We start from the raw sequence: 13,101 nt of genomic DNA, 5'->3' as shown, positions 1-13,101 counted from the left end.
TGATAAACAACATTCACGAAAACTCACCAAATGTTAAGTAGATGTGCAGACCACTGTAATAATATGTTTGATTCCTGGGTGCTCAAATACTACAACCAAGAATATCAAACATATCTCACAGTAGTCCACCTTTTGAGCTGGTTCCACACATAATTACAAAAGTTATTTAATTAAAATTTACCTGGATAGTTTTTCTTGGTCTCAAGTTGGCCAGTTTTTTAGCGGCAGCGTCAATGGATGCCGCAGCACCCAAGAGTTCATTTTCTGCAATGACGGTGGGATCTTCAGGATCCACCCAGTCGGATCCCTTCAGCAGTTCAGCAACAGCAACCAACTCTGTGACCGAGGTGGCAATGTTCCTTGAAATTAATGGCAATGTTTGTTTGGCGTCCGTGTAATTCCCTTGAAGTATGGTCAAGAGAAGTTCGCGGTACTGTTTGGCACATTCCTCTCCCGCTCTCATGGTTCTCTGCTTTAACTCAAGAGTTTCTGCCAAATGTATGGAGGCGCTCTTGCAAATGATAAGCATATCAGAGATGGTGCGTCTTGATATGTTAGCGGCTGCAATGATGTCGTCTTGTTTGTTACTGATTCCTGCAGCCACAGATTTAGCTGTTGCCTTTGTGATATCCTTAGTGATTCTAATCAATTCCTCAGGAGTCACGTTAGACCTAGCACCGGAATCCAATCTCAGAGACTTCAACTCTTGAGCGATAGCTTCTGCAGTGGCTTCAAGAGCTCTTGTGCCTCTGGTGTGCTCATCTTCAACGGATTTAACAGTCTTCAAAAGAGAAGTTACATTTGTAACCATAACCTGCAGAAGAAAGAGAAAGGCCATATGAAAGTATGTTAAATAGCTATAGTTGGGCATCAATGGATAAGATTAGCATGCTGATTATTATTAAACTCCCACTTCGGAACAAAAGCCTGTTAATAATATAAGAGAAAGAGAGAGACACGCAATAATAAAATCAAATACATACCAACCGAATGAGGGAAGTTACATGAATAAACTAAGAGTTCACGTCATACAACATTTATTTGTGGAAACATAGAAAGGTAAAAAAAATATACTTGGATCGGATAGAAAGAGAAAATAAAAGAAAGTCAACACGCGATAGTACTAAAAGGATGAAGGGGTGAACACAAAATGAAGAACAAAAAAACAACAACAACAACGATAAAAACAAATTCAAAAAATCGGTTTTGTTTATCGGTCTAGGTGGCCATTAGACACTGAATGATATCTGTGGGCAAATCGCCGCTAATATTTTCGCAGCTGTCGCTTAATAAACGCAGCAGTTCGTCCTCTTGATCAGAGATCCACCAATCGGTGTCTGAATCCTGGACCTGTCAGCCAATTAAAACATGTGTTACAAGAAAAAACAAAACAAACAAAACAAAATAAACCAAAATTTCAAGAGACAGGACACATTCTTTTAGGATTCTAATTCGAAATATATTTTTGCGTGGACTTTAAAAAGAATTCCGTGCAATAAAAAAAAAACACATGTATTTATTGACTTTAACTTAAATAATTAGATTTAGAATCAATCAATTCTGAAAATAAAAACGAATTATTCCACCTGAACCAAAAGCTATAATTATTCAAACCCGATTTTCCCGCATGTTAATACCGTCTTAGTTATTCAAATGCATAAGCTGATTGATTTTAAGAAGCGTGTGATGTTAAATAAAGTTATGAAAGAAACCCCTTTTTAAAGTCCACCATAGTATTAATATTTGATAATGAGGCGTTGATGATTGGTATTATTTGTAAGCCCTACCTTAGCACTGTCTTTCAAGTGAGACATAGCCGGATCATTAATAGGTTTCCCGCTGGCCGCTTTAGTAGCATGTATCAAATCACCCAGAGCACTAGCGACATCCTTTACAGCATTTATCAACATTACTTGTGAATCTGGATTATCGGAACCCAAACTCGCAGCACCGAATTTAACAACTTCTGCCAAACGCACTGAAACCAAATACGAACAGTCGTTATATTAATTGTACTTTAAAATATTGGTTAAATATTCTCACCTATAGTGGTAACAGCATTTTGGGCAGCGACCGCCAATTGTTCTTGACTAGAGGCAGCACCAGCCACCAAGGTTTTTGTGTCTTCCACTAAGGCCTTTGCGGTCTTCAGGATATTTTCTCGGTGGTCGGAGAATGATTCTGTTTCCGTTTCTGGATTCAAATTTCCGGCAGTGGCGAACATAATTGTGGTATCCAAATCGCCTATGATTCCGGACACAGTGGAAGCGGCGTTGATGCATGCTTGGGTACCTCGGGAACCCGACTGGAGAGTGGCTAATACGCGAGAGACTTTCTCGTTGACGTTACGAGCGCAATCTGCGATATCCCTTAACGCCATATCATCTCTTCTGAACTGACACTCTCCTCCAGATTTCACCAAAGACTCACAAGCTGCACCCAATGCCAGAACAACTTGTCGCAATTTCATAGATACTTCCATGTTAGAGGAGGCCGCAGCCGCTCCGATGCTGTCGCTGGCCAATTGCGAATATTTGTGGGACAAATCCGCTGACAATGGTGCTAAACGTTGCGGTTCAATACCGGCCTTGCTTGACTGAAATTAAAAAGTATTAAAACATAAATATATCGAAAATATATATGTTTACCATTTCACCGGCAAGCTTAGCAATGTCTTTGGAACATTCGACCATGCGCGTTTGGAAATCAACGTAAGAAACATCGGAATCAGTAAGAATGAGCGAAGCTCGGTTATCGGATAACCTGGACATAGCCCTTGACAGAGTTTCAATCACACCAGAAACAATTCCGCTTTGGGTTGATAGTGTTTCCAAATTAGCTACCAATTCCTGCAAGGATTCCTTCATGCCGTTTGCTGCTTCTTCCACTTCCGGGTGCAGATTGATGGATTTCGGATTTCCGCCGCAGTCCTTTGTCACGTAGATGAACTGCATAGCGCATTCCGTTACGCTCTTGGTTTGGTTCAGAAGAGCTTCCTGCTGTTTGGAGTTGGTCATATTGGACGCAGCGCCGATGCTGGCATGTACCAGAGGTTCGAAATATTGAGCCAACTGGTTAACAGAATGGCCGATGTTCTCCGCTTCATATTTAGCTGATTGTCTCAAGACTTCTACGGTATCCGTGAGTTCAGCAGCAGCTCTGGCTACTTGTTGCGTGAACGATTGCAATGTGGCAGATCTGTTCGGTGCCATAGATTGTGAAACAGAGTCCATGTAGGCACGATCAATTGTATGAATGCAATTGTTCAGGAGTTTGTCGGCCTTGTCACATTCGATCTGTCCCGGTGCCGTGTTCTTGATGCTCGATACCAAATTTATTATAGAATCGGAGAAGTTCTTGGAGTGTGTGGCGAATTGTTGCCATGTAGTCGGATCTTTGGGCATAATGACCAAGTTTTTGCTGGAGTTTATCACGCCAGTAGAACTCTCAATCAGTTTACGTCCGGAGTCTAAAATGGGCTGTTGGGCCTCTCTGGCTTGAGACGAAATCTTCGCTGGGACACTTACGAATTCTGGTGAGTTTGCGTAGATCCTCAAATTGTGGACGACGTCTATCGGGGAATAAAGTTTCACGTTAATTATTATTTTCTAAGAAGTAAATGAACAATAATACCAAGTAGAGGTTTAGTGGCTTCAGCACACTTGATTCTGTTTTCTTCAGAGTATTTGCTGTCAAGAGCTTTTATTTCTTTAACCAGGTGTGCGGTGGAATTGGCGACGTCCTTGGCGCTTTGAACGAATTGGACCTTCGCAACAGGATTAGTGGTTTTTGTGCTAGCAGTGCGGCAAGCATTGCAAAGGGCGCTCGTGTTTTTGGCTATTAGCGTAGCGGCATTCAGAACTTCGTCTTGTTTGCTCGTAAACGTATTGAGAATGGATACGCCCTTTTGGATAGCTTGAGTGGCACGCGCAAACTGTGCCTGATCTACTAAACCTGGTCTTCCGGCGACGCTGCTGCTATCAGATATTCCCACCTATATCAACAACATACGATAAATAAATGTATACAAGAAGTATTAAAAAATAATGTATTTACCAAGTATGAAGCTTGGGCTGCGGCCTCCACCAGACAACAAATGGTACCGCTGACTGTTTTAACGCAGTGGCTGAATTTCTCGTGTTCGGATTGCTTGGCGCTTGCGGTGATTCCAGACATGCCTTCACCTAAAGTAATATGATAATGATATAAATTATATATTTTCGAAGGTATTTACTGATGTACTCTTACCAAGTATTTTACTTCTCTCAGTGACTGCGTCTAAACATTCATAGTAGCTCCAATCGTTGATTGGTTCGCTCGGGTTATCGAGCAAATGCTTCATAGCTTGGATATTTCTGATGGCATTCTCGCAGTCAGCTTGACCAGGTGTTGCACTAGTATACACATCGAGTAACTGATTGATGCTATCTGTGACAGCTCTTGCGGCATCGGCCAATTGGTTCTTTCCGTTGGGCATATTCGGATCGGCGGAAAAACATTTTGCAGTGTTTAAAAGTTCGCTGGAAACTGTTGAAACATTCTTCAATGAATGCACCATATGACCTCTGGTGTCATAATCGGGGGTCTGCCCAGCCATTTCCATAGATACTTGTAAAAGTTCATGGTAGGCAGAACTGAAGTCCTTGGAACTCGATGCCAATTTAGATGGTACTTTGGCTGAATGAACAACGACAGAACTGGCATCGTTCAAATGAGAAGCAGCGGAAGATAGTTCCCTTTGCAACTCGCCGTAACTCTTATCCGTTACCGGGAATTTGCCGGAATCAATAGTATAAGACCATTCCTTGATGCTAGTAATAGCAACATCCACATCTCTTTGACCGGGAAGACAGGCAATCGTAGCCTCCAGTGCTCTCGTGACTTCCTTTGCAGCTTGCTGCAAAGTTGGGGTAACACCTTCATTTGCATTAACAGCGGTCTGGGCTTCCTCGAGCAGGCGACTGGAGTGATCAACAACATTGTATCCAGCCCTTATCAGGTCCATTTGCACGTTTCTATCGCCAGTGGTTGCGGCAACCATCCTCACGGCTCCTGTTAGACCTCTTAAGCTCTGAGCAGTATCCCGGGCGGCTTGCGAAGTGTAGAACTCATTGTTTTGCGAGGTGGCACTCAGCATCTGAGCCACGCTCTGGTCGATCAAATTCACGCTGGATACCAATTGATTAGTTCCTTTTTCTGCGGAATCGCCGGGCAATGGTTTGAGGCTATGCATTTCGAGTGCTTTTTCGAACTCGTTGAACTCATCTTTCAAATCGTCGATTATTTGGGCGGCAGCGTTCATTCCCAGACCTTGGCAGGCAGGCTGTGCTTTAGATATGGCACTTCTCAATTCAATTATGTCGGTGTTGAATTGTTGGGTGGTGGAATTCAATTGTTGAGAAACTGTGGAGTCGTGTAACGTGGGCAAAACAGCACGCGATGATTGCACAAAGTGTGTCGCCGGGTGTAAGAAAACTTCGGCCACATACATAAGTTCGACTTGGTGATTAGGGCTCTGCGGGGACTCCGTGGTGTTATTAATGGATTCCACAAGTGGCGGTATTTGTTGGGTGAGTTCATGGGTGTCGTTAATTAATTGTTCCTGGCTCGATTGGTTGGAGTTGTGCTGGTGACTGAGTTGGGCAGCTTGAATACACTGAGTGGCTGTCGATACGGCACGACGGGCACACTCGTTCACCCTCTCCACCAATCTGGCACGGAGAGCTGGCGTGGTCGAAGTAACAATGGTGACATCCCTCAAATATTCGGCTGTCGAACGGAGGCTATCTTGGTATGACACATTTTGTGGATTGTTGGCGCATTGTCGGGCTGCCTCTACCATGCGTGCGGTGGCATCAGCCAAGTTCTTTGCAGCAGCCAAGAGCCGTTTCTGCATATCCGAATTAACCGGTTGTTTCTCCGCTTCACCCTTGATACTTTGAATTAATTGAGCAGTAGCTTGACCCAAAACTCTCGCCTGTTTAATCATCTCGGCGGAATCAGAAGCGGAAGTTAGTTTATCGGTGGTAGTGTAAATAACTTCAACGCTAGATTCTTGTATCGACTCGTTGGCCTTCTTAGGTCCAACCATTTTGATATGGTTAAGCAGATCGTTCAGAGTTCTAGAGACTTCAGCAGCGGACTCGTTCAGTTTATACATTAGGTCATCGTTAAAGCAATTATCACTGCAAACTGTAACAAGATTTTCTACTGCTTTAGCCACCTCTCTTACTGCAGCTGTCAGTTGTTCTTGACATGCGGTTGAATGTAAAGTCGGTGCTACAACTTTAGCACAAGCAACCAATTGTGAAGTGGCAAGAGCGCATTGAGTGGCTGCTCCTATAACTCTATTTTGTACCTGCTGTTCATCGCAGGTGGCTGCAATATTCTTTGCGTTAAGAACCAAAGCTGCAGTGGTGTTAGCCACAGCCTTGGCCAAATAGAGCAACATATCTTGTAGTTCCTTATTCTCGTGAGTATCATCACCGATCGTAGAAAGCACCTGACTGCTGGCATCACCAACCCTGCTTGCTGCACTAAGCAATGTTTGTCTGGGTTCCTTGGACTCTGGTTCGGCCGCCTTCAATAAATCGCTGAAAGCAGTGACAAGTTTCCTAGTAGCGTCCAATAATCTTTCGCCATTATTGGTATCGTCCATTAAGGCGGCGATCATCCTAACATCTTTAGTAATCTCAGGTAAATTAGTTCCAATTGTGTTTATGGCAGCTCCGACAGCATTGTGGTCAATTTCTTCGGAATTGCCGGATGTAAGTGTGACGACCTAAATTAAATTGTATTCATAGTAATCAACAGAAAAAATATAATTTTACATTAAATAAAGTATTATTACCTGTGCGGTGGCAGCGTTCATCGCGGCTATCTGTGAGCCAACGTTCTGTTTCTTGGTGTCTAAGGTAACTTGCTTCCATTTCTTGGAATAATTATCGCTACCCAACTCTGGAAATTGGGCTTTCGATTCAAGTTCGATAACGGATTGCTCTATTTTTGTCTGTGTGCTTTCTATTGTAGAGACGAGTGCTTTTTGCGGTTCGCTCAGGACAGTAGTCACTTTTGTTTGTTGGATCTAACAAGGACAATAATTGGAACTTATTAATATCGTTAAAAATGTCGATAAAAGACTAATCACAACATTCATATTTACATACAGAAAATTATATGTACCTACTCTGCCGTCTGCTCCTAATTGAAAGCATTGAAACGAAAAACAAAAAGCATGTAAGTTATGTACTTTTTTTTTCTGATATATCAAAATAAAATAATAAAAATACTGTATGAATGAAAAAATAAATAGTTGCAGAATTATATGAATAATGTATACATGTTTCTTGTCACAGTCCGTCTTCACATATATTTCTATATTAATCAATCATTTATATGCTACTATTTAATTTAGAATATAATAAAAACTAAATGTTTGTTAAATTATGTTAGTTAATAAATGTTTAGAAGAAATCTTACCGACGGCGGCATATGACCTAAATTTGCTTGACCCCCGATTGTTGTATATTGTGCATTGCCCATATGAGCTGTATGATAAGATTTTGGACCTAATAGATAAATTAGCAAAAAAAAAGAAATAAAAGAAACGATAATAAAATAAAAATGATAATAGTATAATAATGAAGAAAATCAAACCTTCAGAAGCAGCCCTCATAACGGCTGGAATTGCAATAGATTGAGAATTCACGCGACCCACTTTGCTGGACTCGTGCTGCAAGATTGTAGCTCTGCGATAGAAGAAATTAAAACGTAAAAAATATTGAAGATTTTATATATGTAAATACATACTTGTGCGGTGAAACGCTGTCTTCTACCATGGTTGATCCCTCGTCTCCTTCAATTCCGAAATGGTCCTTGGCTTGTTTCTACATAAGTATTGTTTAATTATTGTTAATAACGTTTATGTTAAATTTGATTTACCTTCTTTAGAATGATATCAATGTATCCGGCAATAATTTGTTGGATCTGATCTGCTTCGGTAGTTTGAACAGAATAGTATTGATCTGCGTAATCTCCGAAGTCCAGAGTGAAAGTGTTTGCGCTAGCACCCCATCGCCTGACAGTAGTCAATGGCCATGTTTGAAGAATCTCCTTAGTCTTTTCATCAAGACGCAGCACCGAGTCCTTTGTAACTCCGAGCAATCTCGGCACCAACTTGTTCTTGCCCTTCATCTTCTCTTTTACCAAGAAGAATGTTACACCGTACGTTGTGAGAGCTCTAGCGATTTTCGTGTACATGACCTTTGCGTCTAGTTCGGAGAGTGACTGATGTCTTTTATGTTCCTGAAATATCTTCTTCTCGATACCTTTCACTTTCATGTAGGATTGCGGTAAGAACTCTTTCAAGCTGAAATTGAAACAGAAAACAAATCCAATTACAACGTATGTTTGAGGAATGTAAGCTAAAGTGGACTTACTCCAAGAATCCTGGCTTGTGCTTGCTATCCACATGATTGCCGAACTGAATCTGGCATTGGATTCCGGCAAATTCACATGCTTTGTCATGGGTAACGGGATGCGTGCCATCAAGGATAGCATCTCTGGCCTGCACGTACAGCAGATTCAACTGAACTGGATCTCTGGAATCGATGTTCTGATCGGAAAAGAAGAATTTCCTCCGGAGCAGCACGGTCTCGTTCTCGTCAATGCCCTGCTCGCGCAAAGTTTTCGAAGGGTCGACCCAATTGACTTCGTCATCTGTGCGCACCTTCTTACGCAGCTGGTCCATAACGGCATCCTTCTGCCGTTCCTCCTTCTTGCGTTTCAATGTCAAAGTGCCGTAGTTTCGGTTATCCAGGTTTTCTTGGTTTTCGAGGTCTTCGAGCACTAACGAATATTCATCGTGATTGGTGATGCCGATCTTTGCGCATATAACCACCATCAAGTTCTGTACTATTTGCGAGTCATCCACTAGCATGGTTTTTACGGAGCCTAAACAGAACGGAACGGCGTTTAGAATGGAAGGGAATATATATATATTGGTTTGAGGCAATTACCGTCTAACATTTTGACGCGCAGCGTGCGCATCTTTTTACGGTACTCCAGCAAATATCCATCCTGCAGGATGTAATACTCCAATTTCCTAGCGGGCTCTAACCAAATCCCCGAATTCGTTGCATCGTCGGTCATGTACAAACCGTACTCATTATCTGTAATTAGATATTATCAATAGCTGAAGTGATGAAACGAATCATGATGATGATATGAAAAATCTCTTACGTTTTCCCAAATTGACTTCTGACGCTTTTTCCCTGATGATCTTGCAGGCATCGTAAACGGTGGTGGTCGGGTCGAAAACAATCGTTTTAGTAACATTGCCTTCGACAATGTTAATTCGTAGTGAGAGCGACATCGCGGCACTTCAATCTGAGGACGAAATATCCTGGAACAAAAGAACAGGCGTCATTTCTTTAAAATGCTATCGGTATTATCGTTATAAACGCCATTGCATATGGCAATCAATAACCACGGAACTTAAGAAGTAAGTCAATAAACGTTTGGAAGTAGAACATGTCACATAATTGAATCATGCACGATGGGGTGGTTTGGGCTTTATGGGAAGTGGGGAAGCTGCGTTGCCCGGGCAACGGCGGCGTCGTCCGACCCGACGGCGTCGGTGGGCACCGCCAATCGATACGTGTTTAGCACGTGCCGCTAAACGAGAGTGAAATTTGGGTCCTGGCCCGGTCACTGGACTCGTCCTCAATCGAACATAATATAGGTCGAAACATTAAACCGTTCATTCATATTTCTCTGCTCATTCGCAATATCAATTACAACTACCTGCATCTCGGATATTCCAAAAAATGCACTCTAATATCATGGAGGTTTTACTTACAAGCCGAATATTTCAACCTTCCGAATCGATTACAAAAAGGGCCACATTTTACTTTCTGCAATAAAATACAAATAATGTTCCATTACCCGGCGCATCCACTTTACGTTTCGTTAACAAAATACTCTATTTGTTAGCCACAAGAGAAATAATTGAAATTACAAATATGCGCGATCCGTGTAAATATCCGACTACTTGTAAAAATTCTTTAAGTCCGGCATTATTAAATTCTTCGCGTTTTCAGATCATCATATTTCTAACCGCAATTAAATTCTTCAAAGACAGAACAAACTTTAATATCTTCAAAATTCTCGAGAGCTTTTGACAAATTATTATCCGGATAAATAAACTGAAAATTACTTACTTGTTCCTCGTAGAGCACAACATGTTGAAGTTTAGAAATTTAGCGACTCGGATTTTACTTTGGAAAATATGAAAGTATATTTTTTTACAAGTTAAAATTTGTAAAGTGTTTTCACTTTAGATAGCACGGCCAACTAGCACGAGAACCGACTGCAGAATGAGAGGAGCACGACATTCTAGGAGGGTTAAGACCGAAAGCACCCCTCTTCAGCGGCCCCGCGGAAAATATATACGCAACCCCAACCCGGATCCGTGGTGGGGGATGATTTTTCCGGACGCCGATTGGTCGAGCTACGCCAATCGCGCACCAGCTCCGGCGAGGCGCCAAAGCGTCGCGACGCTTGAATATTCGGCTATCCATTACGGTGTGGATAAATTCGATTTGTAAGGAAGGATGCATGCAAAATACAGGATCTAAGTACATTTTACAGAACTTACCTGAACTTTTCTCAATGTCTTTGAACTTTCTGCTTTGTGTAACGTCTTCATTCACCTGCAACAAGACAAAAAGGGAAATTATTACACACCAGAACACAAGTAAAAAAAAAATATTTAAAATATCATAAATAACTTGGATTCAATCAGGTTCGCAACAACGCGCATAAAAATAAATATGTTAATTGGTAAAAGCGACTTGGTAATTAGCATTTCGCTACTATGCAAACAGCGGTGCCGTGACATAACTGCACCTGCGTTTATGCTAAAAGACAATTCCCTTCTCGTGCTTGGATTTAGCTTGGATGGAATTTTACCCATTTTGCATAGTGCTATTTGATTTAGGTAAAATTTATCGGTAAACCTTACTTAATAACTGTAAATGAAATTAAATTTAACTTATAGAAAAAACAATAAAACTTGTTTTTTCCCGACTTAAGAACTCCCGGACTTACGAACAAAATTATAAAAGCTCTACTGTGTTACAAGGAGATATATAATGATAAGAAAAGTAACTGTCCAAAAATTTATAATTTCTTTAATAAAATATAAATTTTTTGGAAGATGTACTATCTGTTTTGTACGATCTATTTGTTTCTTTTGTCGTTTTTTTTTTATTCAATAATTATGATGTCTACATTGAAAAGTATTTGTAAGGAAGTATTTTGTTTATTTTATTTTTCAAATTTATGCATTTAGTCAGTAATAAGTACATTTTTAATTTCCACGACATACGAACAACCCTATGTAAAGAAACTAGTTCGTAAGTCGGGGGATATTAATAATATATTGTTGTACATTTTGCATGTTTTTTAACCAATAACATACATTTGTCCAATGTAATAATCAAAGAAGATAAATCACTTAATTATATAAAATTACACATAACAATACTACATATACATTTCGTCATTTCATTAACATTGACACAATATATTATATTTGATATAGTTTATAAAACTTCAATAACTGAACTTTGTAACGTTTTAAATGTAACTTAAATTACTGTTAAGTTGTTTTTTTTAATTTAACTAAATTTCCAATAATTCATAATTAAAAATATTGTAAAAGTTGCTACATTAATCGTTGTGATGTATAAATCGTATGATTGTTTTTAATTCAATGTTGAAATCATTTTGCATAATTGAAAAATACGTAAATAATTACAAAAAGATGCTAATTAAAAACCTATTATATATATTTATACTCAATGCAATTATTATGTGTAGACGTTTCAATCATGTTAACTTTTCTTTCTAGTAATTAAGTAGCATGTTTCAGAACTTACGAAAGTAATATTTGAATTAGTTGTACATTTTAAATTGGTATATGATTTTGAAATTATCATTCTATAATGAAAGTAACATAAACTTGCGAAAGAACTATCGACCATAGTCTTTCTGTCATTTTTTTTAAATAAATCATTTTAAAAATTATTGAATTTTCATAATACAAAATAAATATTTTTCGTTTCTGAATTCAATGGTAATAGATTTATTGTTTTGTTTTGTAATTTCGGTTGTCACGACTGATGTTTTCCGCAACTTTGTTTCTTTTTTGTTTATGCTATCCTTCTGGGAGCTGAAATTTATAAGGGAATTGCCTGGCGTGGATAAAATCAAATTCCCAGCCGCAGCGGAGGAGCGTCGGGACGCTCCGGCTAACGGATAGGGATGCAGTGTGACAGTGGCTGGAGACCGCCAGTCGGGCGCCGCGACGCCCGCCACCAGGACCCCATCCCCACCCATCCGTTATCTTGATTATCCGCACTACTTAGATATATCCTCTCTTTATAATGTTACCACATCAATCCGAAACCGCCTCCGTCGCCAACAACGAAAAATAAAATAAATAAATATAAAAAATAAGAACAATTTTCTCCACGTGAAGAAGAATTCACATTAAAAATGAATATTTACATCACTTGAAAATGTTTAAGAAACGCAAAACTTGGAATTCACTCGAGTAGAGACTACTTTAATTCTAGTAAGTACAAATTGTCGTCACTTTGTGTATATTACGACTTATTAATAACGTTGACGTTGAACAATAATATATAGTTCACCTTCAAACTTCATTAACAATACGAGTATTTCAAAGGTTTTGAATCATGCAATTATGGAATACATAAATGAAAGAAATAATACAAAAGCATAAAATGAATTCAGTGGTTAATAAATAAGTGCACACTATTTAATTCCAATTAATTAATGAAATGAATATAAGTAAAAATGAGAGGGAAATTATTTGTATGTATACAAAATTTTATGAAATTACTAATTTTATTGATTAATATTCCTGATTTTTTTATTGAACTTGATTTTTTATAAACCATTTTCTACCTTCATTTTCTTTTATAATAATGGATTCGTTTTTTTTATAATTATTTTCTTTTATAGACTTTTATTATTGTATTTAGTTGATTATTTATTAATAATTTGTATTTT

At 39.3% G+C, this 13,101-nt stretch overlaps 1 protein-coding gene across 8 annotated transcripts in view; it reads right to left on the bottom strand.

The window, feature by feature from the left end:
- LOC108561360 (talin-2) overlaps positions 1-13,101 on the bottom strand; it is a 33,952-nt gene that overhangs the window by 2,428 nt on the left and 18,423 nt on the right. For 6 of the 8 annotated variants that reach the window (XM_017919250.1, XM_017919253.1, XM_017919254.1 and 3 more), the window contains exons 2-17: positions 10,658-10,712; positions 9,241-9,403; positions 9,018-9,170; positions 8,439-8,952; positions 7,942-8,368; positions 7,810-7,886; positions 7,657-7,748; positions 7,480-7,568; positions 6,851-7,084; positions 4,249-6,781; positions 4,057-4,184; positions 3,634-3,994; positions 2,649-3,571; positions 2,044-2,596; positions 1,788-1,978; positions 182-814 (exon numbers count right to left, since the gene is read on the bottom strand). In XM_017919250.1, coding sequence (XP_017774739.1) covers positions 182-814; positions 1,788-1,978; positions 2,044-2,596; positions 2,649-3,571; positions 3,634-3,994; positions 4,057-4,184; positions 4,249-6,781; positions 6,851-7,084; positions 7,480-7,568; positions 7,657-7,748; positions 7,810-7,886; positions 7,942-8,368; positions 8,439-8,952; positions 9,018-9,170; positions 9,241-9,373 — 7,041 coding nt within the window. In that variant the 5' untranslated portion in view covers positions 9,374-9,403; positions 10,658-10,712. Of the gene's footprint in view, positions 1-181; positions 815-986; positions 1,351-1,787; positions 1,979-2,043; positions 2,597-2,648; positions 3,572-3,633; positions 3,995-4,056; positions 4,185-4,248; positions 6,782-6,850; positions 7,085-7,186; positions 7,201-7,479; positions 7,569-7,656; positions 7,749-7,809; positions 7,887-7,941; positions 8,369-8,438; positions 8,953-9,017; positions 9,171-9,240; positions 9,404-10,657; positions 10,713-13,101 lie in introns of those variants that run through there. The other 2 variants (XM_017919252.1, XM_017919256.1) reach the window with 2 other exon arrangements.

The sequence above is a fragment of the Nicrophorus vespilloides genome, unplaced genomic scaffold (assembly GCF_001412225.1).
Source record: "Nicrophorus vespilloides isolate i.1.1-1 unplaced genomic scaffold, Nicve_v1.0, whole genome shotgun sequence".
NCBI lineage: Eukaryota > Metazoa > Arthropoda > Insecta > Coleoptera > Silphidae > Nicrophorus > Nicrophorus vespilloides.
Note: the sequence above shows the minus strand (reverse complement) of the source record. Positions and strands in the feature narration are given on the sequence as shown.